General features: G+C 43.9%; 2 protein-coding genes across 4 annotated transcripts; one reads left to right on the top strand and one right to left on the bottom strand.

The window, feature by feature from the left end:
* Positions 1 to 1,996: 1,996 nt before the first annotated feature.
* yipf3 (Yip1 domain family, member 3) lies at positions 1,997 to 12,906 on the bottom strand. The gene is made up of 9 exons (XM_007898253.2): positions 12,554 to 12,906; positions 9,649 to 9,849; positions 9,216 to 9,322; positions 8,645 to 8,690; positions 7,313 to 7,405; positions 6,344 to 6,475; positions 5,471 to 5,584; positions 4,401 to 4,524; positions 1,997 to 3,573 (listed from the first exon to the last, which is right to left on the bottom strand). The coding sequence occupies exons 1-9, from the start codon at positions 12,623 to 12,625 to the stop codon at positions 3,446 to 3,448; spliced, it is 1,017 nt and encodes a 338-aa protein (XP_007896444.1). The 5' UTR covers positions 12,626 to 12,906; the 3' UTR covers positions 1,997 to 3,445.
* Positions 12,907 to 13,200: 294 nt separating this feature from the next.
* Positions 13,201 to 25,081, top strand: polr1c (RNA polymerase I and III subunit C). 3 transcript variants are annotated; one of them, XM_007898254.2, is made up of 9 exons: positions 13,204 to 13,376; positions 13,482 to 13,553; positions 16,164 to 16,271; positions 17,919 to 18,051; positions 19,527 to 19,646; positions 22,035 to 22,187; positions 22,799 to 22,948; positions 23,706 to 23,822; positions 24,632 to 25,081. In XM_007898254.2, the coding sequence occupies exons 1-9, from the start codon at positions 13,305 to 13,307 to the stop codon at positions 24,748 to 24,750; spliced, it is 1,044 nt and encodes a 347-aa protein (XP_007896445.1). In that variant the 5' UTR covers positions 13,204 to 13,304; the 3' UTR covers positions 24,751 to 25,081. The 3 variants fall into 3 exon arrangements, with proteins under 3 accessions (XP_007896446.1, XP_007896445.1, XP_007896447.1); XM_007898255.2 differs by lacking the exon at positions 13,482 to 13,553 and having other exon boundaries at positions 13,201 to 13,376; positions 24,632 to 25,006; XM_007898256.2 differs by lacking the exons at positions 13,204 to 13,376; positions 13,482 to 13,553 and adding an exon at positions 15,020 to 15,182 and having other exon boundaries at positions 24,632 to 25,006.
* Positions 25,082 to 26,403: the final 1,322 nt, after the last annotated feature.

The raw sequence follows: 26,403 nt of genomic DNA, 5'->3' as shown, positions 1-26,403 counted from the left end.
AATAATAATCATCCTACATCTATTCGGTGTTTCCCAAGCTTCACTGTCACCCAAATCCTTACCTTGATGTCAAACAACCTTTACATGCAGTAAGTAGGAACTCAGTAGTTAGTCGATCGGCGGATTGCTTTCCGGGGCTAATAATCCCTCAAAAAAAAATTGGTCACTCAATCCACGACTGTTGTGGGACATTGCTCTGCACAATTGGCTGCCATGCTACATCCACAAAATATAGTCAATTTGCTTTAGAGTATATTCTGTGAAGCACTTCAAGACATTTCAACAATGAGATAAGGCGCCTATATCAAATGCAAGGATTACTATTATTACTAATGGTTTGACTTCCAAGATTCTCACCCTCTCCTTTAATTCCCTTGACACCCTAGCACTGCCTACATCTGTGATCTCCAACCCCACTCCTCTCCTGCCCCCCTCTGATCAGGCAACTCAGGTTTGCATGCCCTCTTTATGCCACCATTTCAATTCCACTTAAAAATCTAGGTCCATGCCTACGGTCTCCTCCCTCTTATGGTCCAACCCCATTTTGCGAAGCTCTCCAAGACATTGCTGTTGTTGAAATGCAAGTTGTTGTATGATTAGGGATTTGGATAAGTTACTTATACCTCTTGATGTATTGTGAGCTTAAAAAAAAAATTAGGTGTGAATTATTACCTGGCAGTATGCTTTCCAGAATGCATTTAAAACTCCTTTTATATTTGGAGTATGTTTCCAAAGGCAAGCTTGTAATTTCAGGCAACCCACAGAACAAAAACAGGCAGATTTCCTGAAGATGAATTTGAAAGAGCTCTTGTCCAAAGGTGGCAATTGCAATGCAGTTCAGGTAAGGAAACGAGAGGGAGGAGTCAACAACTTTGATCGAGCAACAACAAGATTACATTTGTATAGCGCCTTTCACGTCAGAAGGACGTCCCAAGGCGCTGGACAGTGTACAGCATTTCAGACCTGAGCTGGAGTTGGGGGGATGGAAGGGAGGGGAAGGGGAGTGGTCGATGGCATGGATGAAGAGGAGGGTCTTGAGGTGGGACTTGAAGCAGGTTAAGGAGGGGGCGAGGCGCATGACTGGGGGATGGAATTCCAGAGATTGGGGGCAGAGTGGCTGAAAGCTCTTTTACCAATGGTGGGGGGCGGGTGGGTCAGGGGACGTGGAGCAGGCCGGAGCCAGCTGAGCAGAGGGAACGGGCGGGTTGGTAGGGGGTTAGGAGGTCGCAGAGGTGGGTGGGGTGAGGCCATGGAGGGCTTTGTACGTGAGGACCAGGATCTTGAACAGCATGCTCTGAAGGATAGGGAGCCAATGGAATCGGGCGAGAGTGGGGGAGATGGGGTCACGGAATTTGGTGCGGGAGAGGACACGGGCTGCAGAGTTCTGGATTATCTGCAGCCTGTGGAGGGAGGAGTTGGGAAGAGCACCCTTCACTCTGGACAGCATCTCGGAGCGCTGAACAATGATGGAATTTGATGCTGAGCTAGGGAGAAAGGAGAAGTGACCACGGGTATAGTGGAAGACAAAAGTTGTCAGATACGAAAAAGAGCGGGCGAGTTGGAAGGATTGTGACAGGAAACCTGCCATAATATTTGTTTTTTTCCCTGTACTGGGAAGAGAAAGCAAAACAGAGTCAGATAACAACTTCTGTTTTTTTATTGTATTTAATTCTACTGTTGCTTACTTATTTTAATGTCTGGGTATACTCCCTTCTTTTTTGAAGTGTCACACGATCTTGAATGTTCATCTGGATGGACAAGACTCCATTCAATCTCATCCAAAGGATGATACTTTAAACAATGCAGCAAGTCCCCGCCCCCTGTACTGCACTCCAGGACACTATCCTGCATGAAGTACGCTATATAAATGCAAGTTGTTGTTGGTGGTGGTAACATGGTGCATCGTTCTTGATTGTCATCTCAAGGGATATTATCCAACCTCTGTAGTGCAATATAATGGAGAACTATCACACACACACACAGGCATGCAAGCATCCTTGGCTAATTTAATTTTATTTGATAGGTAGATTTAAACAGAATATTACATTTTCCCGCATCTAATTCCATCTTAAAATAAAAGGCTACCAACCCACCTGCTTTAAAAGACAAATAAAGAGTTGTAGCATTGTCCATCTGAACTATGATAACCTAAAACGACACCATCTAGATTTCTATTCTCCATCCATTAAACGTCACTAAAGAGGTCATTTTGTTAATGATTTTTTTGCCCAAGGACTCCCCCACCCATCCCGATTCATTCTGTACAAATGATAGACTGCTTTTACATTGAATATTATCAAATGCAAGGATTATTATTGATCATTATTCATATACATGAGTCTTTGAAGACAAAACTTTTTTTAAAAAAAGGGCACATTTTGATTTGTTTCAAGGCAATGTTCTCTGCCCCTCAATATCTTTCTAATGATGGTGCCAGTCTAAGAGTACTGAATGTTCTAGTACTATACCTGTACAAGCAATGGGAACATAAGCATGCTAGTGGATTGTAAAATCACTGCAGGTGATTTAGAGAAACTTGCTTTCGAACAATGAGCCAATGGGCCTTCATCCAAACCTCTCTTGTGTGTATAATCTGGATTAAAATACTCAGTCTTGGGGAAGGGGTGAAGAGCCAACCTAAGCGAATGAGAGAACAACAGGAGAGATTTACAAATAATTACATAGTATTAGATTATTACTTCCACTGGTCAGCGAGTCAATAAAATACATACAAAAACAAATGAAAGGGGAGAAAAGAAATCCTATAGAGAGGGTGGTTGAATTGTGGAAATCTCGAGTTCAAATTTTTGTTGAGAACAGTCCAGTGATTATTTTAAAAAGGGAATAAGATAGATGCTTGAAGAGGAGGAATATCAAAGGTTATGGGGAGTGAGCAGGAGAGTGGAATTAGACGAGATTTTTAGTGTGGAGAGAAATCACCACCCTGACTTGATGAGCTGAATAGGCAGTTGTGTTGTTTTATTCTATAATTTTATAAAACCACAGCCATAAAATCTAGTAGTAAAGCATGGCGCTGTATTGGCATTTAGATCCAATGTATTGAAAAGTTATAAGTGTCTGCCTCTTCATCACCTGCTTACTGGATTCATTCTTTCAATGAAACAAACTGATCTGTGTGTGTGAAGGAGGCAGGGATGCAAATTAGAGAATGCTTCACGCACCGAGGAAACCAAGCAAGTAACGAGAGAAAACAAATAAATAAGTAGATTTTACACACTCTTTAAAAATAAAGATTGGCTATATACAGATTCCACTGAAAAGGGATCCTTTCCCTTCTCACCCCGCCACAATGAAAGAGTTTTCTATTATCTACAAACACTGCAGAACGTGTGTTCCTTCCCTCACTCCTCCTTCCCACTCCGGCACTCGTTCTGGTAAAGTGTAAAGAGCATTTCCGTGTCACACAGAGAAAGAGGATTCAGAGCTAACGTATCTGCAGGCTCGCTCCAATCGATCGGATGGTGGTATTCACCACAGCTGCTGAAAACTCTGGCACGTCCCGGGGGAATCTCACTGGCCCTGCATTGGGTCCCTCTAAGGTGTCCAGGATACCTGTGAACAGGCACACACATGATGAGCAGTTTTCAAACTGTGCGTTGGAAGCTCCAACATAAACCAATATGTGAACAGTGAAGCTATTCAATTCATTCAAGAAAATGTGGCCTACAGTACAGTATATTCTGTGAAGCGCTTTGAGACCGCTCGATAATGTGATAAGGCGCTATATCAAATGCAAGGATTATTATTATTATAGATGTCCTCAGTTTAACATACTTGGTTCACAAGCTAAAATCAACACAGGAGTCCTTTAGAGAATTATATACCCAAGTTAAGGCTGTGGATTAAACAGGTGCTTTTCCTCTCTTATACAACTTTACTTTTGAAGATTTCAACAAACCTACACAGGTCTAGATACACTCAAAGTTTGGGTGAGACCAAGAGTAAACAATGGCAAGGAAAAAGACTGCTTAAAAATGCCCTCTGGCCCACCATTGGTGGCCGAACACTCAGCAGCTATGGCCATAATCTCTTCCAAACCTTTTGCCTTGAACAATCTCTCTGGGGAGAGTGCACATCCCATTCCAACAGTCTATCCCTGGGATTTCCATATGTAGGTGGGATACGTGGAATTCTCAGTTTGGTTTGGAGACTCTTAAGCACGGTGATGGCTTCTGCATATATCAGACACCCAGCTGACCAAAAAAACCACAATTTCTTCCTCGTTCAAAACTGCTGTCTTTGACTGTGCCTTTAATCTACACCCTCAAACTCCTATTCTGTTCCTCCCTGCTTCTCCCATTGACTTTATGAAGCCACTGAGACATTTATGGCATACAAGTGTAAGATGTTGTAGCCCCAATTCAGGGGTCTTTCCTTACCTTCCACGATCCTGTGATAAGCAAAGTGCAAGTAAAGCAGGAAAGCCATGTGCAGGGTGGCAAGGATCCCACATACAATAAGCCGCTGGGTTTGTCCAACAGTTCGGGAAAGCATCACTGCAACCTGCAGAGGGGAGGGGTTTAGAAGACAAGCAAAAAAGCTGACTACATTGATCATGTGACAGGAGAAAATTAATCTTCTAAAGATTGGAACAGGAGGGAGTTGACTATTGAGTCAGTCAAGCCTGTTCCACCATTTTAATAAATCATGCACACCCTTCAATCCTTTCCAAAATGTTCTGCCTTTTCTCATACTCCTTAATACCCTTGTGTCCTGAGGACAGTAGAACCTGGGAATAACGCTGGTCATGTAGTTGGGTATGGAACCTGACATTTATTCATACACACACAAAAATAGTCAAAAATGCAGACTTCCTTTGAAATCCCACTGCGCTCACGTGGCAAGACAATGACCCAGAAGTTGGCCCCTTTTTAATTGAAGAGAGGCAGCTGGTGTATGGGAAGCTCCTCAGGCATATACAATGAATGCAGATGTGCTGACAGGAGATAGTGCCCTGTTGTAAGACTGGCTAGAATTAGGTGGACCCCTAATTATTGCCTTATATCAGGCCTCCACTCTATCCATCTATTGGTTCCCTTTTAAAAATCCCAATTCATTCAACAATCTTCTGGGGCAAAGTATTCCACATTTGCACATGCATTTCACATTTGTGAAACGGGTTCGATTCCCGGGTGGGCCGAAACCTAAGGCAAGTTTGCTTACTCCATATGCCTCTGTTTACCTAGCAGTAAGTAGGAACCCATTTGTTAGTCGATTGGTGGATTGCTTTCTGGGGGGGGGTAATAATCCCCCCCAAAAAAAATTTGGTCACTCAATCCACGACTGTTCGTGGGTCACTGCTGTGTGCAACTGGCTTCCCCATTTCGCCCACAAAATACAGTAAATCCACTTTACAATATATTCTGTGAAGCGCTTTAAGACGTCTCAACAGTGTGATAAGGCGCTATATCAAATGCAAGGATTATTATTATTTTCACAGATGACCTACCATTCGAACGGTGGCAAGTCCCCCAATGATCAGCCACAATAGGTAGAAAAGGGAATGGAGATGAACATTGTATGTTACCATCAGTACAATGCAGGGTCCGAACAGGCCATAACCCTGTGAAGCAAAAGCTCAGCGTTACTGAGGGATGGACACAGGCATCAAAGAGAGCAATTCGTTGTTAGGTTATGTGATCTTTTGGACCTCCCAGTGCAACGATTCCTGATATTTATAATAGGAAATGGACCTCAGAAAATGTATTTCAGAAGTGTGTTGCATTGTTGGGCTAGTTTCATGTATTTGAAGACTATAAATATGCCAAACAACAGTAACCAGGTTGTCAATGTACCTGGTGTCTAAAGGTGGGCTGATGATGCTCATTCATATAACACTTCATTTTGTGGGTGACATGAAATTTCTATCTTGTTAACTTTGAATTTGAAGCAGGCAATTATTTGACGGTTGCTGCACCAGGCTATCAGTTGGTTCAATTGGTATCGCTCATGTCTAAGTTAGAAGATGGAATCACTCTCATTCATGTCATGACTTGAGCTCAGTCTCGGCTGACAATCCAGAGAGCTGCACAATTGAAAGTGCCATCCTTTGGATGAAATATTATACTGAGGTCCTGTCTCTATTGGTGCTTGGACCTTCAGCCTCTCTGCCCCCACCCTTTAAGCACTCTGGGACGGTACCCTGCGTGAGGTGCGCTAAATGAATGCAAGTTGTTGTTGTTGTTTGGAACTCCATCCCACAGTCCCTTTTCCTAGCCCCCTCCTTTGCCTCCTTCAATGCCCATCTCAAGACCATCCTCTTTGACCGTACCTTCGGTCACCCTCCTACCCCTACCCTCCAACCCTCCTGATCCAAACTCACCAGTAGTGATAGCATCTGCAGCATTGTGATTTGAGCATTGCACAGATAACCCAGGAAATAAATGAAGGATGAGACACCCAGCCAGTAGCCAAAGCAGGTCCCGATTGCAGTACCCATCAAGGTGCCCTCTCTCTACAAGAACATAAAGCAGAGGAAATATCAATCAGCAAGGTTAGCTGGCAGAAAAACTGACAATGCATGCAATGTACACAAAACAGTCAAACTCCTCGCCGGGTCCCTTGTGTTTCTGTCACTGCGGCTAACCAATTGGTCAGAATTGCAATGACAGAGGATTTGCCACACAAAAATGAGGCCATTTGGACCATCACTGGAACTATTTTATCTAATTTTATTATTTTAGTTAATCCCGTTTCTCTCCTTACCCCTCTCCCTCATTGTTAATGGTTATTTTCTCTCGCATATATATCCAGTTCCCTTTTAAATACTGTACAAACTTGGCTTTGGGGTAAAGTGTTCCCTACCCTAACATTTGGTTTTGTGTTTATTAAACTTATTTGAGGTTTTGATTAGTCCGGAGATTGGTACATTCAATTCCCAGCAATAATGAGCAGGAGTAATAACCCCTCCTCCAAAAAAATGAAAAAATGTGATCACACATTCCATGACTGTTTGTGGGACACTGCTGTGCGCAATTGGGTTGTCTTGTTTCGCCCACAAAATACACAGTCAATTCACTTTACAGTATATTCTGTGAAGCACTTTGAAACGTCTCAACGATGTGATAAGGATCTATCAAATCCTTGCATTTCATATAGCTCCTTATCACATCGTTGAGACGTCTCAAAGTGCTTCACAGAATATACTGTAAAGTGAATTGACTACATTTTATGGGCAAAAATATACAGTATACCAATCAAATGCAAGGATTATCATTATAAATATTAATAATATTATTACAAGTAAGCTTGTCCAAGCACTGTCACTTTAGTGCTTAAGTTTGGTACTTACAATTACTGTCCCAGATGTTTTCATCCCATGCAAAAGAATAGCCACAAGAGTGAAGACCAACATCAGGGGACCATACAGCTCGCCTGCCACTTTCTAAAAGAGAAAGGCTTGAGGTCACGATCACTAAATCAAGCTACTAAATGATCTTTTAAGATTGAGAAGATTTGACAAAATAAATGCAATAGACCACAGTGAAACCCATTTTTATCAGAACCTCCAATTTCCTCTCAGTAACGACTTGATCTCTGTTCGACATTGGATTGAGATTCAATATTCTCTGTCTGCAAACAAAGGCTGCTAAAACTTATTGATTTGGCTCACACATGAAGAATGGCAACTTTGGACAAGGAAAGAGAAAATGACTGGCGCTGGTGTAACCATACTCCAGCATCTGCCAACGCCCGCACAACAACAACAACCTGCATTTACGTAGCCTACACATGGGGTAGGGTCTTGGAGAGCTTAACAGTGGCGGAGCCTGACCCCGAGCCAGGCAGGGGGGAAGGGGTGAGAGCAAAGTTGCAGAAGAGGAGTGAGATCAAATTTGCAAGGAAAATACGTGGACTTTATCCGGCTCACTCTCCTGGCTAGTTGGTAACAATACTGACCTCTAAGTAAGAAATTTGTGGATTCAAAGCCACATATTTGAAATCTCAGCTCACAGTCTAGGCTGACAGTCCAGTGCAACAGGGGAAGTGCTGCATTGTTGGAGTTTCACCTCTTAGATGAGATGTAACCCTGAGGTTTTGACTCCCTGTTCTGTTAAAGATCCCATGACACTATTTAAAAGCAGAAGGGAATTTCTCCTGGTGCTCTGACTAACAATTCTCCAGGTAAATTGGTCATTCACTTCATAGCTGTTTATGGGACATTGCTGTGTGTAATTGGCTGCTGTACTACACTATACTTTACGTGCTTGCGGTCACCTCCTCCCTCCCCTCGACTCGGCGACTACAGTAACTGCTGTGAAGCGCTTCAAGACATCCTCCTGATGTGAAAGCAGTATGTCAAATGCAAGGATCATTATTATATAGATTGCTCATTCACTTTGTGGCTTTGTATGAAACTTTCTTTAGTGCAAATTGGTTGCTGTGTTTTCCTACAAATTGTCACTACACCAGTCAGTAATTACCTTTGATTTGTTTCACCTACAAAATGCACAGTGACATTTTACAGTATATCCCCAAAGCACTTTGAGATATCCTCTCCCCCCCCCCATGCGAAAGGCGCTATATAAAAAGCCATGATCCAATTACGGTTTATAATATCGTGGAGCAGGGAGGTGGGATTTATGTGAAGGAGGATTTATAAAAGTTAAAACAAAGCACAAACCTGAGGGAAATTGATCATTCGAACTGGAATCAATGACTCCACCAACCTGTAAAGGAAATACAAGATATGAAGGTACAACAAGAAAGGGTTGTGCGAGACAGGCATGTTCCAAATTTCTAATAGTCTAATGCCACAATGAGACCTGCTGTCTACATCTGCTCAGTATTCAAGCACAGGAGATTCATTCTGAGAATCTGAAATTCAGATTTTCAGATACGCCAGTAAATAGTTAACCCGTTTTAACAAGTCCATTTTCTACCATTTTAACATTTTTGCTGTACAGCTGGAACTGCTCAGGATTGTCCTGGATTGTCATTCCGAAAATCTGAAATTCAAACTCTCAGAATATATCTTCAGTATATTCTGTAAAGCGATTTGAAATGTTTTCACGACATGATAAGGTGCTATATGAAATGCAAGGATTATTTAACATCTACTGCCAATTACAAAACTGAATTTAAAAAATGTAAGTTTAAACCAAGTTTGCCCATAATCAGAACAATCAGAATAACCTTTCCACAGAACAGCACCACAGTTTCATTCAGGATAAGCTTGTGCGATACAAACATACCTGTTCCTAACCTGGATGGGCTCAACATCAAAGTAGGGTCTGAGAATGTCAATGTTGGCATACAGATTGAAAGCCTTCGATGCTTGCCTTTTGCCTGCCTGCCAGACCTGATAGACACAAACTCAATTTACAAGTTGCAACAGTCAAAATATGAGATAGTTGTGGCCATGTGCGAAAGTGATACAGAAGAAACCTCATAGAAATGTTTGTTGCATTTATTTATGTATTTTATACATACGCCTAACTCACCGCTCCTAATAACAGAGTCCTTCCTTGTCCCTTGGAGTGACGAGTTATCAGGAGTTTACTGTATCTAATTTATTTTCAAAAGAATCTAAGGAGTCTGCTTCAAGAATGGTTTGTGAGAATTTGCCTTTGGATAAGATGTTAAACCAATGATCTGGTGGACGTTAAAGATTCCATCAAAACACACCTGATCCGCCACCTCCCGGCCCAGCTGTCCCTTTAACCCCTTCACGCCCAGAAATTCTCCATCATCTTCCTCTGTAGGCACTGGCTCCTCGCCAGCCTCCTCTTCTTCCTTCATTTGCTGGTGCATCTCTCCCATGTCCTCGAAACTTGAACCAGATGTGTCGTCCATATTCTCCATGTCTATCACTGCTGAGCTGCTGCCCTAAACATTGACGGATGAGTTATAAGAATGTTTGCATTTGATATGGATCCTTCATTAGTATAGAACCTTTTACGTTAAACAAATATCTTGAAGTGATTTACAGAATGAGATTAATAAGAAATAATAATAATCCTTGCATTTCACATAGTGCCTTATCAAGTCTTCACGACGTCTCAAAGCGCTTCACAGAATGTACAGTAAAGTGAATTGATTGTATATTTTGTGGGTTTTATGCCTCACATCAATTATAGCACCTCCAGCAAAATAACACTTCCTCATCACTGTCTGCATTGCCAGCCTGGATTATGAGTTCAAATCCCAATAAACCCTGAACCACAACTTTCTGACTTAGAGTTGGGAATGCCCCAATTGAGTTAAGATCTATTCTCTATTAGAAATTAATGTTTTTTTTGCCAAGTGTGACATTTGGGTTGTTTATGTATGTGTGTGTGTGTGGGGGGGGGGGGGGGGGGGAGGGGAGGTGGGAGAGAAAAGAGAGAAAATGAACATGACTCTCACCACCACCCCCCCCACCGTATGACTAGCACATCAGGTCTCCTCCAAAGGCAGACAGCTGGCCTGTCTTGAGGCCTTCTCAGCTCATGATAGTCAGACAATGACTATTGGGTGTCTAAAATGTCCTGTTACCCCGTTACAAAATGGCGATATAAGAGACTATGGAGGAGCTGAAACAAGCTGTCAGAAATGCATTTGACCTTGTCATTCCATCACATTATGGAAGATGTGGCACCGAAAATGGCGATAGATCATTATCTGCCATTGACAATGATGGCGCTCACACACACACCTATCTTCTGGATGTTTGAATACAGTTAAACACTCGATCTGAATACAATTAAGTACTTCTAAATTATAATCATTCTTCAACATGTTTCAGTTGTTGGTAAACAGACTATGTGTGTGTAAAAAAAAGGAAATAACAGAGTTCGTGGACAGGCAATTCTCCAGCAGCCTGGAGATTTGCAAACAAAAAAGAACTTTATAAACGATTGCCTGGACAATGCGCAATTAGCATTTTTCACACTGCTTAACTAATATCCCACAAAAAGGATATTTTACATAGTTTATGGGGAAAATTGACTCAATAATATCCTGAATCAAGTATAATTTCATGATTAACATTTTATTGTGTTAGTCTTTCTGTAAAACTAAATCTGAGGAACCAGCTCAAACTGACTTACAACAATGGACAGAGCCCATATCAGCTGATAAACTGAGTAATCAAGTATTGTACAACACATTCCTTTTATCAGCTTGAAAAGGACAGGATCAGCAGTACTCCCTCCCAGTGTAATTGTTAGTTTAGAAATAACGTGCCTCACGTTCTCCAACATATGCGTTAAGTAAACACGACTAAACCATGCTCAGTTCCTAACCCTTCTTTTCTTCCCACCGTCCTTGAGGGCAAGCACCATATTCCCTTGTCAGCTTGGGTCTTATTTCTTGGTTAGGAGGTTGTGGGTTCAAACTCCCCAGCAAGACTTTGAACTCAGTCTTTCCTCCTTGCGGGGGAGGTTAGCAGACTCTGGGGTCCCCAAGTCTTGGTTTTTGCAAACCTGCACGTAATACTTTCTGGAATTAGGTAAGCGGGAGAGAGTGCGCATTTCATTCCAACAATCTATCTCTGGGATTTCCATGTATAGGTGGGATGCATGGAATTCTCTGTTCGGTTTGGATACTCTTAAGCACGGTGATGTGTTTCCACTTGTCAGATCCAGCTGCTGACCAAAACAAACTCAATAGTCTTGACTGACTCTCCATGGGATTCAAGGGCTGTTGTTCAGGTTAAATTAATAATAATCTTGGGTATTATTATAATATTACAATAAGTACTGTGTATTTTGTGGATGAACGTGGAACTTATTTGGACCTAGCGATGACGAGAAACAGCCATGAATTGACCAATGTTATTTGGAGGATTGTTGGTCAGAACGCCAGAAAAAACTCCCTTCTTTTTGGACAGTGCCACAGGATCTTTAATGCCCGTCTGAACAGGCACCCTGGACCTCGATTTAACATCTCTCATCCAAAGGACGGTACTTTTGATATTAAAGGGCTCCTGACAACTCTACATGAAGGGTCTGCCAGGAGTCGAGTTAAAAGTCCCGACGTGGGGTTTGAAACTACCACATCCCCACTCAGGAGCGAGAGTGCTATCGACTGAAATATTAAACCGGTGTCTCGTCCAAAGCGCCGCAATGGAGTGTCAGCCTCGACAGTCGGTTACCAAACCTGACCGCTTCCTGACCTCACCCCACAAAAAAAACAGGAGCATCACACCAAGGTCCCGACTACCAGGTGGACATTAAAGATTCCATGTCTCTATTCAACAAGAAAAGGGAATTTCTCCCGGCGTCCTGACCGACAACCCCGCAGGTAAAATTGGTCAGGGACCCCATGGCTGTTTGCGGGGGCAGTGCGGTGCTCAAACTGCCTGCCACGTTTCACCCACAAAATCCAGTCAGTCCGCTTTACAGCGTACCCGGTGAAGTGCTCAAGTCTCCAGGAAGTGATATGGTGCTATATCAAATGCAAGGATTATTATTATTATGATGATGATGATGATGATGATCTGAGCCAGGCTACCTGCGGGCAGAGACTCTCTCTCCCCCACCCACCCACCCCTCATGGGACACGGTTCAGACTCACTCCAGCCAGGCCGGGTCGAGCTGAATTGTTTTACCTGCATCAGGTTCTCCTCGAAAGCTCCCCATTCGCTGTTCTTGCCTCCACCTCCCGCCGCCGGTGCCGCCATCTTCCCGAATTCCTCTCTCTCCCCCTCAGATCACACACTCACTTGTTTGTGTGTATGTCTCTCTCTCTCTCTCACACACACACCCACCCAACCCCCCAGGAGTCTAACCGATTGCAACCCCTTTTTTTTGGGGAGGGGGTCGTGGTTGAGGAACCGAAAACAACAAACCACCGGCGGCCTCGAGGGACGTGGCCAGAAATGACAACCCGTTTGTAGCCCAACCTTCCCTAAACACGAGCCCAAAAGTAGCCCAACACCACCCGTTGTCTGCTATTGGCAGCAACTGAGGAGCCCAGTTTAAGTTTCGTGCTTTTGAAACTGTGTGCGTAAAAAAAAAACAAAGGGGGGGGGGAAGTTTTGCAGGTTTAAATTTAAAATGAATCAAAAATTAGGCACCCGCCCGAAGCTTTTTTTCTTACGCGCATACAACACAAAACCCGCCCAATTGGGCGTGAAACCATGTTAAGACGGGGAGGGGGGGGGAAACGCCCACAACATCGCGAGATTTGGGAGAAGGGGGGGGGGCGGTGCCCACGTACATGTCCCTCAATGCCGTGCGCAGGCGCAATTGACGCTATCTCGCGAGGGTTTCTTTTAAAATCTCAACCGTCGCCCCCGCGCGCGCGCGCGAGAGAGAGAGAGGAAGAGTTGAAAGTTCTTCAGATAACCGCTGCTCACCATGAAGGGCAGTCGAGAGCGGGTGGAGGAGATACGGAGCCGCGTGGTGCTGGGGGAATTCGGGGTCCGCAATGTGAGTGAGTGAGGGAAACTGACAGCCATTCAATGAGCGTTGTCATTGACCAAAATAACTTATTTTTATGTAATAAATATATATATATATATATCATCCCTTCAGGTTCACACCACCGACTTCCCTGGGAACTACCCGGGCTACGACGACACGTGGAACCAACAGCGGTTCGAGCAGGTGGGGGCTTGTTAAAGGGGGACACTGGCACCGGCCACACTGTGCTACAGCTAATAGGGGCCGGGTAGGAAATGGTTTCCTCTCCGTGGAGCCGGCTCTAAAATAAAAAAAAATCCGCGAAATCACTTGCCTTGTAGAAAGTCACCAAACAGCCATTAGCTGTGATGAGAGGCGAGGTAGACTTAATAATATAACAATAATGCTTACATTTATTATCATGCCTAAAGTTAGGTGTCAGCCTGGCTCAGTTGGTACTGTCTCACTCTTGCCACTGAGTCAGACCAACAATAACAAATCGACATTTATACTGTCTTTCACCGAGGGAAGATGTCCCAAGGCACTGGACTATCCAGGGTTTGCACTCGAGCTGGGGTGAGGGGGGAAGCTGACTGGAAGCAGTCAAACAGGAACAACAACAAGATTCCATTTATAAAGCGCCTTTCACGTCAGGAGGACGTCCCAAGGCGCTGCACAGTTGGGTCATGACCCGAGCAGGGGGGAAATGGTCAGGGTGAGGGGAGGGAGCGAGGAGGGGGAAATGGTCAGGGTGAGGGGAGGGAAGGGAGGGAGCGAGGAGGGGGAAGAGAGTCGAGAGGGGAGCTGAAGGCTCGGTCAAAGAGAAAGGTTTTGAGACCGGCCTTGAAGAAGGAAAGGGAGGAAGCGGCGAAGGCACTGGGGGATGGAGTTCCAGAGCCTCGGGGCTGAGAGACTGAAGGCCCGACCACCGATGGTAGGGCGATTGGGGCGGGGGACGTGGAGCAGACCGGAGCCAGAGGAACGGAGGGTACGGGCAGGTAGGTAGGGGGATAGTAGGTCAGAGAGGTAGGAGGGAGCAAGGCCGTGGATGGCCTTGTAGGTGAGGATGAGGATCTTGAATTCGATCCTCTGGGGAATGGGAAGCCAGTGGAGGCGAGCGAGGGTGGGAGTGATGTGGTCGCGGTGTCTGGTGCGGGACAGTACACGAGCTGCAGAGTTCTGAATGACCTGCAGCTTGTGGAGGGAGGTGGCGGGAAGGCCTGCGAGGAGAGAGTTCCCATCGTCCAGCCTTGAGGTGACAAAGGCGTGGACCAGGGTTTCAGCAGCGTGAGGGGTGAGGTAATGAGGTCTGGCGATGTTCCGGAGGTGATGGAAGGCGGTGCCAGTTGTGGTGCGGATGTGAGGGAGAAAGGACAGCTCAGGGTCGAACAAAACGCCGAGGTTCCTGACTGGCTTTGAGAGGTTGAGAGTGCAGCCTTGGATGCTGATGGTGTCAGCGCCTGAGGTGCGGAGGCGCTGACGCGAGACAATCAGGAGGGCCTCGGTTTTTCGCACGTTGAGGTGAAGAAAGTTGTCTCTTGTCCAAGACTCGATGTCGGACAGGCAGGCTGTCAGGACATCGGTGGTCGTGGAGTTGAGAGTAGAGGAGGAAAGGTAGAGTTGGGTGTCATCCGCATACATGTGTATGTGTGTAGGAAGGTCTTGAGGTGGACCTAGAGGGAAGGGGTGAGTTGTAGGGACTCTGGGATGGAGTTCCTGAGTGAAGATGGATTAACAGCTTGACAGCCAAGAGTGGGGCGGAGGGCGTGAAACAGGCTCGTGCCCGCTGAGCGGAGAGAGTGGCTGATTGTACAGTTTGAGAAAGTTGCAAAGGTAGGCTGGGTTAAGACCGCGAGGGATATAACGATGAGGATCTTAAATCAGAGCCAGTGGGATGTGAGTTCAAGCCCCTAGATAATGCTCCAATGCAGTGCTGGGAGAGCTCTGCATTTTCAGAAATGCCTTCCTTAGATAAGATGTTAAACCAAGATCCCATCTGCCTGTTTAAGTGGACATTAAATTGGCACTAGTCACAGGGAGAAGGGAGTTTTTTCCTGGTGTGGTGAACCACAACACCCCAAATACAGTTTGTCGTTCACTTCACGACTGTTTGTGGGACATTGCTGCAGCTGCATTCACCTACAAGTACAGTCATTCCAGTAAAAACCTTATGGAGTGGTTTGAAATGTTTTGATGGCTTGATAAGGCACTACATGAAATACAATAACTCCTCAACATTCTCAACAAATAACTGTTGTGAAATGTAGTGACTGGCAAACTTGAGTTAAAATTTCTAGATTAAGGTGATCTAATTGAATTGTTGAAAATTGTAGAGCCCTGTAGCTCAGTGGTTAGAGCACTCGCTTTGCAAGTGAGAGACCTAAGTTCAATTCCAGACAGGGCGAAACCTTGGGCAAGTTTCCTTACTCCACATGCCTAATAATAATCCCTCGCAAAAAAAACAATAATAAATTGGTCATTTTCAATCCATGACTGTTTGTGGGACACTGCTGTGCGCAATTGGCTGCCGCGTTCGCCCACAAATATACAGTCAATTCACTTTACAGTATATTCTGTGAAGCGCTTTGGGACGTCTAGAAGACGTGAAAAGCGCTATATCAAATGCAAGGATTATTATTATTAATGAAAGGAATTTACAAGCAGATTGGGAATAGGGTGTATGGACTCTTCCCTCTGGTAGAAGAAGCCAAAACAGGGAGCCATGGTCTTAAAATTGTCAGCGTAGCATGACATAATATCTCAAAAGTGCTTTACTGCAATATTGTAGGTAATCAAAGTTTGTTGGATCCTCAGAATTTCAGAATTGACGTGACTCAAATGGATGGTGACGTACTGGAGTTTGACATGGTTGGCATCGATGCTTCAATCGCCAATTCCTTCCGCAGGATCCTGCTAGCTGAGGTAAAGAGATACTGACCACTTCAGTTTGTAATCCGTCAGAAATTATGAGTTCAAGCCCCACATCAGGACTTGAGTTTACAGTCTTGGTTGACATTCTGTAATGCTGTAATGGGGGAAGCTCAATAGCTGTAAATGTTGTGGTCCTGAATGATATGACTTATGTGAGTTTTACTATACTAAGAGTTAGTATTGTAGGTGCAAAATAGCATTAGAAGTTAATTTCTGCTACTCAAATAATTGTTTGAACAGAATGTACAGGAAGTGACATTAGTGGGTACAGTGAGGCATAGTGTATAGTACGCAGGATGTAACATTAGGGAACCTGACAGCCTGGAAGTTGGTCATTTTTATAGTGTGGTGAGCCAGCCAGTCCTCACTGGAGGTTTTGGTTATCTGCACTTCTGGTACCCGTAGGTGTTCTAGTGAGAAGTTTAATAAATAGTCATGCCCTGTCATGGGCAATTATCTCTCAGCCTTTGCAGCAGTTCTGCTATAGTTACTTAACAGAAATTAACTTCTAATGCTGGTTTGTACTTGCGTTACTAACTCTTAGTAGTGCTGATTTTGCTTTATATGCACTGTGTTGCAGTTTGTGTGAAACTCGAGCCTGGAAACTAAACTCGTGAAAGTTATGCAAATAAATAGGCAGGAACTGTTCCAGCAAAATCTCACACAAGTGTAATAAATAGTCCTAATAATGAAAGTTATTCGGTTTGGTTTATCTTAAGAAACAGTTGGAGGTGAAAAGAAGTACTTTGTAATTTGAATTAAAATAACTAAATCTAGCAGTCAGTATGGTACCTACAATGTCAATGTCTGAGTGCTACACAAAGAATCACTTACCAGTGTGGTGACTATATTTGAGATATGGAGCAGGCAATCTCAGGTTAGTTCTCGAGTTTGTTGCATAGGAGCTACAATTGATTTTGGAGAAAATCAACCAGGATCACAGCTCTCAAATCACAAGCTAGGATGGTAGAACTCTCACTGATGGGTCCGAGTTTGTGGGTTTGAGCCATACGCTGGGAATTTGACCTTGCAGTCTGGACAGAAGCTGTAGTACTAAGTCGGAGGGAGTAGTACTGGATTGTTGGAGGTTCAGATGAAACATTCATCTGAAATCCTCTCGATCTGTTCAGGTGAGTATTGAATGTACGGTAAGAGAAGGGAGTTTCTCCCTGTGTGCTGGTAACAATCCCCCAGATAAATCATTTGTTCACTTTATGGCTGATTGTGGGAATTTACCATGCACAACATAACATGGCTGCCTGTTTTGACCTACAAAACAGTCACTACACCCAACAGTAATCTACAAAGCCCTTTATTTTGATGTAATAAATGCTATAGAAATGCATGTTCTTCAGCTGTGGTATCTACTGTAAAGTGCATATGTGTGCGGGCCTCTTCTATGATTTCTCTCTCTTCCCTCACCCCAAAAGGCCAAATAGTTTGTCAACACTTGCCGTTTGTGCTCACACCTGCTGAATGGTGAGGGGGGTCAGGTACTGGAGCGCAGATGATGCCAATAGAATGCTAAACTCACCAGGGCATTTGAGGGGTGGAAGGGCAGAAAAAGAGCTCAGTGACATTTCGCATCCTCCGCAATTGATAGAAGTGAGTCTGACATGGCCGATGTTGCTTGGACAGGTGCCGACGATGGCGGTGGAAAAGGCTTTCATTTACAACAACACCTCCATCGTGCAAGACGAGATCCTGGCCCACAGACTGGGCCTCATCCCAATCAAAGCAGATCCTCGCTTGTTTGAATACAGGAGCACAGGTGAGAAGTAGAGCGACTCAGCATTACATCCTGAGCCATTGTGAGCGGTGCAGCACAGGTTCATGGGGATGAAGAGTTACAGTTATGAGGAATGGGTTTACGGTGGAACTGAAATTAACATACTAAAAACATGTCTTATGCAGATAAAAATAAGTCGCTGGGAACACTCACAGTTCTGGCGAAAGGTCATCGATTTGAAACGTTAGTTCACTTTCTTCTCCTTAGATGCTGTTCCCAGCGACTTCTGTTTTATTTCAGATTTCCAGCATCTGCAGTATTTTGCCTTTTGTTTCTCCTATGAAGATGATTAATATTTCTGGTGACTGTATTTGAGATGCAGACAGATATGAAACGGGCAAGATATGGAACAAAATTGTTCTATGTTTTTTTTATCGGAGAAAGCATTTTCCCATTTAATAACAACAACTTGCATTTATATAGTGCCCTTCACACAGGGAAGGGTCACGGATCCTTGACAATAATAATAATAATCCTTACATTTTCTATGGTGCTTTCACATCGGGTGGACATCCCAAAGCGCTTTACGTGATTTACTGTGAAGTGTGGTGACTGTGTGTTTGTAGGTGAACACGGCAACCAATTTGAACAAGGTCATGCTTTTCAGCTCCGATTTAGCTTCGGCGCCTTATCTTGCTGTGTAACAACAGCAATAACAAAATTACATTTATAGAGCGCCTTTCACGTCAGGAGGACGTCCCAAAGCGCTGAACAGTCAGGTGTCGGGGCCAGAGCATGGGGGAGGGGTGGTGTAGGGGTGAGGGAAGGCAGAGAGGTGGGAAAGCGACCAAAGGCACGGTCGAAGATAAGAGTCTTGAGATTGGCCTTGAAGGAGGCAAGGGAGGAAGCGAGGCAAAGGGACCTGGGATGGAGTTCCACAGTGTGGGGGCAGAAAGGCTGAAAGCCCAGCCATCGACGGTTGGGTGGGAGACATGAAGCAGACTGGAGCCGCTGAACGGAGGGAGCAGGCAGGTTGGTAACCCCATTGCCCTCCCTCCTCCCCGCCTCCCCCTCCCCCACCACCACCATGAGGGAATAAATAATTGCAATATGTTACTATCTGGTGTTGGGCTGGTTCAGTTGAGAATACTCTTGCCTCTGAGTCAAAAGGTCCCACGTTGGGATTTTCAGTTCAAAGTCTACATTGATAGTCCAGTGCACCTCTGATACATTGTAGAGAGGTGCTGTCTTTAGGGTGAGATGTTAAACCAAAGTCCTGATTACCATGGTACTATTCAAAAAGAGAAGGGATTTTCCAGTACCTAAAAGCTTGATAGGGCTTAGAATTTATTAATCATTGTTGGAACTGAGTTCCACAAGGTTCCCTGCAGGAGATGCATTTTGCATCCTGTAGCGCCATTTTACACTCGCTGAGTGCTCGTTAATCCCCATCTTTCTCACTTTCTCCACCCTTTCTCTCTGCCCCACACCTGACCCTCTCAATTCTGCTTGAACAGGAGATGAAGAAGGGACTGAAATCGACACTCTTCAGTTTCAGCTTAAAGTGAAATGCACAAAAAACCCCAAAGCACAGAAGGACTCCTCGGACCCGGAGGAACTGTACATTAACCATAAAGGTAAGAACTCCTCAAACCTGGAGCAACCTGGATGCAGTGGTTCAAGACGCTTATTTGAAGTGTATAATACAGTACAATTTTACATTTATATAGTGCTTTTCATGTCGGGAGGATGTCTCAAGCTTGACACCCAAAGGGGAGGGGAGTGGGGAGGGAAAAGATGACTGTGGATACATCTGATTTCAAGATCCTCATCCTCACCTACAAGGCCATTCACGGCCTCGCTCCCTCCTACCTCTCCAACCTACTATCCCCCTACCTACCTGCCCGTACCCTCCGTTCCTCCGGCTCCGGTCTGCTCCACGTCCCCCGCCCCAATCGCCCTACCATCGGTGGTCGGGCCTTCGGCCTCTCAGCCCCTAGGCTCTGGAACTCTATTCCCCAGTGCCTTCGCCGCTTCCTCCCTCTCCTCCTTCAAGGCAGGTCTCAAAACCTTTCTCTTTGACCGAGCCTTCAGCTCCCCTCTCAACTCTCTTCCCCCTCCTCGCTCCCTCCTTCCCTCCCCTCACCCTGACCATTTCCCCACTCCTCGCTCCCTCCCTTCCCTCCCCTCACTCTGAACATTTCCCCCCTGCTCGGGTCATGACCCAACTGTGCAGCGCCTTGGGACGTCCTCCTGACGTGAAAGGCGCTTTATAAATGGAATCTTGTTGTTGTTGTTGTCAAAGAGGTAGGTCTTGAGATGGAAGAACATAAGATAAGAATTGCTAGACGAAAGAAGGCTAAGGTCCATCCAGTTTGCCTTCCATAATCCTGGCAGTTGCATGCGCACGTCATGTCCCAATCTATATACTGTATCCCAAGATATTATTTCCAAGAAGATATCTATCTGAGTTGCTTTTGAAAGAGTGAGGGGGGGAGCAAGTTGGAGGGACTTCTGTAAAGGGCGTTCGGTCGTCCTTCCAACGAGTAAGGTGCTAAACCAAATGTAAAGATTATTACTAATGGAGGCGAATTTGTAATACAAAAGCAGCATAATAAAGTCACATAGCTTGGGAATAGTGCCATGTGACCTAGGTCATAACTGGAGACCTGAATGAATAATAATAATAATAATCCTTGCATAGAGCTTTAAACACAACATTGAGATGTCTCAAAGCACATCACAGAATATATTGTAAAGTGGATTGACTGAATTTTGTAAACTGAGATGAAAACTGAATGAAGAGAAAGTTGAGTGCTGTTTACAGTAATAACTTAGTAATGATGTTTTGTAGGCGAATGCAAGCTGCTACTTTTGAGCACAGTTCGGTCTCTCAAACAGCCATAAAGTGAATGATCAAATAATCTGAAGGAATGCTGGCCAGGAGACCAGATGAAACTCTCTTCTCGTTGCCGTTCGTGTCACAGGATCAGTGTCAGCCTAGACTGGAGACTCAAATTCCTGCATTGGGGCTTGAATCCTAAACTTTTGACTCTTGTGACGAGAAGATGACTAACCACCTGAACCACCTGAGAGCTGTCGCGGGATGCAAAATTCATCTCCTGCAAATTTTTTGATCTCATGCTTGCAGTAAAGCCCTATCATGTATTTGGGGCTATTGAGTAAGAGTAAGAGATAAGCCAAGATAGACGTTGAGGAACTGTGAACACATATTAGAGGAGTAATAGATCTGAAGGTGTGAATTCAGTGATAAACAGAAAGCGAGATTAACTAACGTTTGAAAAGAAAAGTCGGCACTGATGTTGGTGGCGATTAAAATAAATTGATTAGGGTTTCTTCCATAGAGTGGGAGATAGTGAAACTGTATAATTGGTTGCTCATAAAGCAGTTTGTAATGCTTGCTTTTTGAAATTATCTTTTACAGGGTCCAAAACGTTTCAAAGCGTTTCATAGGTAATTGTTATCGAATGTAGCTGCAGATAAACAAAGCGGAAACACTGACTAATCCACTGATAAATAATAATAATCTTTGCATTTGATATAGTGCCTTATCATGTTTCAAAGCGTTTCACAGAATGTACTGTAAAATTAATTGACTTTTTGTAGTCGATTGTATATTTTTTCTGATGCTGACATCTAATAACACTGATTGTCCCATACACAGCCATAAAACGATTGACCCATTTTAATTTGAAACTTGTTGGCCAGGACACTATGTGAAATTACTTTCTCTTTTTGAACACTATATTAGCATATGAAGAGGATCTTTAAATTCCATTGAACGGGCTGTTAGAACCTTGGCCGCCGAAGGACAAATTATTTTGGCCTCTACGTGAAGAATGGCCATTTGGGCAGGTGGCATCTGTGGTCCGAGTCTGCATTATCAGCATCTTAAGGGGTGGTAAAAATTAGCCCAAAATACTGCTTAAATGTTCCCCATTCACGAAACTGTTTCTCATGCAATTGTGTGGTTCTTGCCTTTCTTCCCCAACACTCGGCTGCAGTCTACTCGAAGCACATGAAGTGGGTGCCGATTGGGAACCAAGCAGATGTGCTGGGACAAGCCGACATCCGACCTGTACATGATGATATTCTAATTGCTCTGCTTCGACCTGGACAAGAAATTGATGTGGTCATGCACTGCGTCAAAGGCATTGGTACGAGCTGTAGTACGTGAGCTCAGTGCTCTTATATTGCAGTAATTTTTAATCAGATTCCTTAATAGTTATCCTTGCGTTTGCTTATATGCACCAATAACTTTGTAATATATCAAAATGTTTAACGGGTAATTGCTCTCAAATGTAGAGTCTGTATTCATAGGCAAATGCGCAGTCAATTGTGAAGTGAACGACCAGTTTATCATGAAAACTGTCGGCCAGAGCAGCAGGCGAAGCTTCCTTCTATTCAGTAGTGCTATAGGATCATTAACATCCACCGAAACAGGCAGACGGGACCTCAGTTGGAAATTTTATTCAAAAGATGGCACCTATGAGAACCCCCCCCATACTACTCTGGAGCATCAGCCTAGACAGTAAGCTCGAACCCACAATCTTCTAACCTAGAGTTGAACGCTTCCAACTGAATCAGGCTGACGTCTGTGTAACTTGTGGTGTTTCTGAACTGGATTCTTTAATAGGAATCCCAATAGAATTCCTGATCCAAAAGTACAAAGTGGGGGGAGGTGGGGGGTGTTGAGAGGTCAGTGCAAAGAGGAATTGGAACTTCTCCTTTCCCTAAAAAGTAATAAAATTCCCATTTGTGATTCCAGGTAAAGACCATGCCAAGTTCTCGCCAGTCGCCACTGCGAGTTATCGGCTGCTCCCTGATATCACCCTGCTGCAGCCCGTAGTGGGTGACCTAGCTGAGAGGCTGAAGAGCTGCTTCTCCCCCGGTGTCATCGAAGTCAATGATGTGAATGGTGAGTGCTCTCGTCTGCATCCAGTAGCTGAAACTTTCCGGGGACGGCTTTCCTGAGCTGTGGAATTCTAGCCAGAAAGCAGCAGAGTAATGCAACAAAGGCATGTTGTGTCATTTCCCGGGCGGTCATGTTATGGATTTTTGGAACTCCTTGCTGTGCAGATGATCAAAATACTGAACTAAAATAAGGAACAACTCTTTACTCTAATTGAGGAATCCAGGAAAAAATGCCATCACTTAAAATTACAACAACAAATTACATTTTTATAGCAACTTCAAGAGAGAGCTGGATATTTGATGAGTCAGAATATTAAGGGATATGGATGGATAGTGAAATAGTAGAGCTGGATTGATGGGCTGAATGGGCTCTACTTTTCCTCAGAATATTGGGTGATTATTTTCGCTCCAGCTTTTCCCTCAGTTCTTCTTCCAGGAGAACTGAAGGAAAGGCATTATTTTGAAGATCGACAACAATGTACACTTATGCAGTGCCTTTCTCATCAGGCAAACAACTCTTACAGGATGTACATTTCAAAAGGCTTCACAAAGATGATAATCACCAAGCAAGTAGTAGAGGAGGCGCGTTTGAGGCTATGGACCAAAGGCAGGCAAAGAAAGAAGTTTATTAAGAATGTTTTGAAGGCAGGGAGCAAAGGGACAAGACATAGGCTTTTGGGGAGGGGGTTCAAGCTGGTTGCAGAGACTGGGCTGGGTGAGCTCCATTGAAATAGGTGTGACTAAGATGCTTCATTTTCTAGGGAGAAAAGAAGCTACAGTAGTGAACTCACGACTGGACACCTGCAGTCGTGAGATCTTCCGCCACGATGACCTCAAGACATTGGTCCGCCTCGCCAGAGTTCGTGATCATTACATCTGTAAGTCGGAATGGTGGGGGGGCATTGTAGTTTTTTGTGGGAATGTCAGCAGAATGGAAGCTGAATTCTTCCGTGCAGCAATAATGTTCAGGGATGTGATGGGGGAGTTTTAAAATTTTCTGTCACTATTGAGTAAAGGACGTCTGGTGTAGCACTGGGCTATAGCACCATATAATTCTATGTCACAGTAGGAAACCATTGGTGTTGGCTCTCCAAATTAACCCATCTATTTCTTTGTGCTTATCATTTGGTAGCACATTCATTAGCACTCTTGAATCAGAAAGCTGTGGGTTAAAGCCCCATGTCAGGAATTTGAATTCAAGCAGTCTAGGCTGACACTCCAATGTAGTGCTGAACATGTATTGCAATTGTTGGAGGTACCATTGTTTTGCCCATGAAATACATAGTCAATTTACATTACTATCAATCAATATATATATGTTATATATAAACACAATATATTCTGTGAAGTGCTTTGAGATGTCTCAACAACCTGATAAGGTGTTATATCAGATGCAAGGATTATTGTTATAAGGTACCCTTTGGATAAGACGTTGAACTGAATTGCTCTAAAGTGTTTTGACTGTACTTGTAAGCGGTTAGTAAGGTGGGGGTGGGTGGAAGATTTGCATTTTCTTTCCATGGTCTTGAGTTTGGCCTTGACATTTGAGTGTTGGTTAGTAACAAAACTTTGTACCACTTTACTAAATTTCAAATGTTCTAAATTTATAGATGAGGAAACACAATTGACTGAAGAACAGTGTTCTGAAACTGAGTTATTTTGCATTTTGATCTTTCGTTGTGTGTAGTTTCAGTGGAATCAACGGGTATTCTTCCACCCACCGTGTTGGTGTCTGAAGCCATCAAAGTGTTGATGACAAAGTGCCAGAGGTTTTTAAACGAACTGGATGCTGTCCAGATGGTCTGAACTTTGCCAGCAGGCGCTGGAACGGGGTTGAGGTCACGGAGGAGGGGCAGAAGTTCGGAATTACTTGGTTATCTCCAACCAGAAAACTCAACGGTATCTCTTCATCGCTTCATCATTGTCACCCGTATGTCTCCCAAGGACCCAATTCCACTAAAGCACTCTGAGATCTGGAATGAGACATGGCTTTCTGAACATACAAGTATTTTGCCTGCATTTTTGTATGTGTGTGTGTATATATATATAATATCAATCCCTGCATTTGATATAGAATCCTTCATGTTGACGTTAAAGATCTTACAACTTTTTTTTGAAAAGAGGAGGGAATTTCTCTTGGCCAATCCTCCATATAAATCAGTCATTCACTTCAAGGCAGTTTTGGGGATCTTGCTGTGCAAATTATCCACGAATACACAGTCGCTTGACAGTGATTCCCTCTGAAGCACTTTGAGACATTTCAGTGTTAAAAGCACTGTATCAAGTGTAACGATTATCACTATCGTGCCAAATTGCTGTTACAAATTGTTACTGGGTTTGCTGTGAAACTTTCAGATGTTTCAATATGATGAGTTGCTATTTTATACATGAAAAAAAATGTTCTTTCGATCTCGAGGGAGAACAGGGAATTCTTTATATCTACATTCTGAATTGCATTTTCCTTTGTAAGCTATGGTCTCTATGCTTCAAAGTAGTTCTTACGCAGAACTTACCACCACGGAAATGAGCAATTTGACTCAATCAGTCGTGCTGCTGTAAATGAGCCTCCGTTCTTCCTAATCCCCTCTCCCATATCCCTCTATTCTCTTATCTCACTTGTTTTCCTTTGGACCTAAAGAATATGGCAGCTCTCAGTCTGACTGGCCAACATCTTGATCCCTTACCTATCTTTCTCTCCTATCTCTCGTTACCCCCACCCAGCAATGTATAAAGAAAGGGGGAATGAAACCAATATTTTTTGAGAGGGAAAAGAGACATAGTTGTTAACTTTGAATTTGGGGGATTTTGGTGGTTTGAACACAAAAGCTTTCAATAGTTTCCGTTCTTTCCTCCCCCTGGGCTGGGTAGTTAGCTGATCTCGTCTTATAATTGGAAACAATTGGCCTCCGTGCCTCTAGGTTTGGAAGTGGGGGGGAAAATCACTTGTAAGAGCAGTAGAGGTTGTCTGTGCAACTGTACTTCAATAAAGATATTCCTCCCCCAACAATAAAATTGGTTGTTCCCTTCATTTGAACTGTTTGTGGGATAATAATAATAATAATAATAATAATAATAATCCTTGCATTTGATATAGCGCTTTTCACGTCGAGAGGACGTCCCAAAGCGCTTCACAGAACACACTGTAAAGTGAATTGACTGTATATTTGTGGGCGAACGCGGCAGCCAATTGCGCACAGCAATGTCCCACAAACAGTCGTAGATTGAAAATGACCAATTATTATTGTTTTGTTTTGGAGGGATTATTATTAGGCTCTGTGTGGAGTAAGGAAACTTGCCCAAGGTTTCCTGCCTGGAATTGAACTCAGGTCTCTCGCTTGCTAAGCGAGTGCTCTAACCACTGAGCTACAGGACTCCACGAAGCTACAGGATATTGCTGGGTGCAAATTGGCTGGCGTGATTATCCTCAAAACAGTCACTACATGTCAAAGCAAAATCCTC

Source organism: Callorhinchus milii, unplaced genomic scaffold (genome assembly GCF_018977255.1).
Source record: "Callorhinchus milii isolate IMCB2004 unplaced genomic scaffold, IMCB_Cmil_1.0 Scaffold3, whole genome shotgun sequence".
NCBI lineage: Eukaryota > Metazoa > Chordata > Chondrichthyes > Chimaeriformes > Callorhinchidae > Callorhinchus > Callorhinchus milii.
Note: the sequence above shows the minus strand (reverse complement) of the source record. Positions and strands in the feature narration are given on the sequence as shown.

Excerpts from the sequence above, each read along its gene's own strand:
- yipf3 (XM_007898253.2), bottom strand. The coding sequence starts at position 12,625 with ATGGCGGCACCGGCGGCGGGAGGTGGAGGCAAGAACAGCGAATGGGGA. Across the intron at positions 7,406-8,644 it reads GAATGATCAATTTCCCTCAG|AAAGTGGCAGGCGAGCTGTA; the intron begins GTTTGTGCTTTG and ends TTTCTCTTTTAG. Across the intron at positions 6,476-7,312 it reads AAACATCTGGGACAGTAATT|AGAGAGGGCACCTTGATGGG; the intron begins GTAAGTACCAAA and ends ATGTTCTTGTAG.
- polr1c (XM_007898254.2), top strand. The coding sequence starts at position 13,305 with ATGAAGGGCAGTCGAGAGCGGGTGGAGGAGATACGGAGCCGCGTGGTG. Across the intron at positions 16,272-17,918 it reads GCAGGATCCTGCTAGCTGAG|GTGCCGACGATGGCGGTGGA; the intron begins GTAAAGAGATAC and ends TTGCTTGGACAG. Across the intron at positions 22,188-22,798 it reads GCACTGCGTCAAAGGCATTG|GTAAAGACCATGCCAAGTTC; the intron begins GTACGAGCTGTA and ends TTGTGATTCCAG.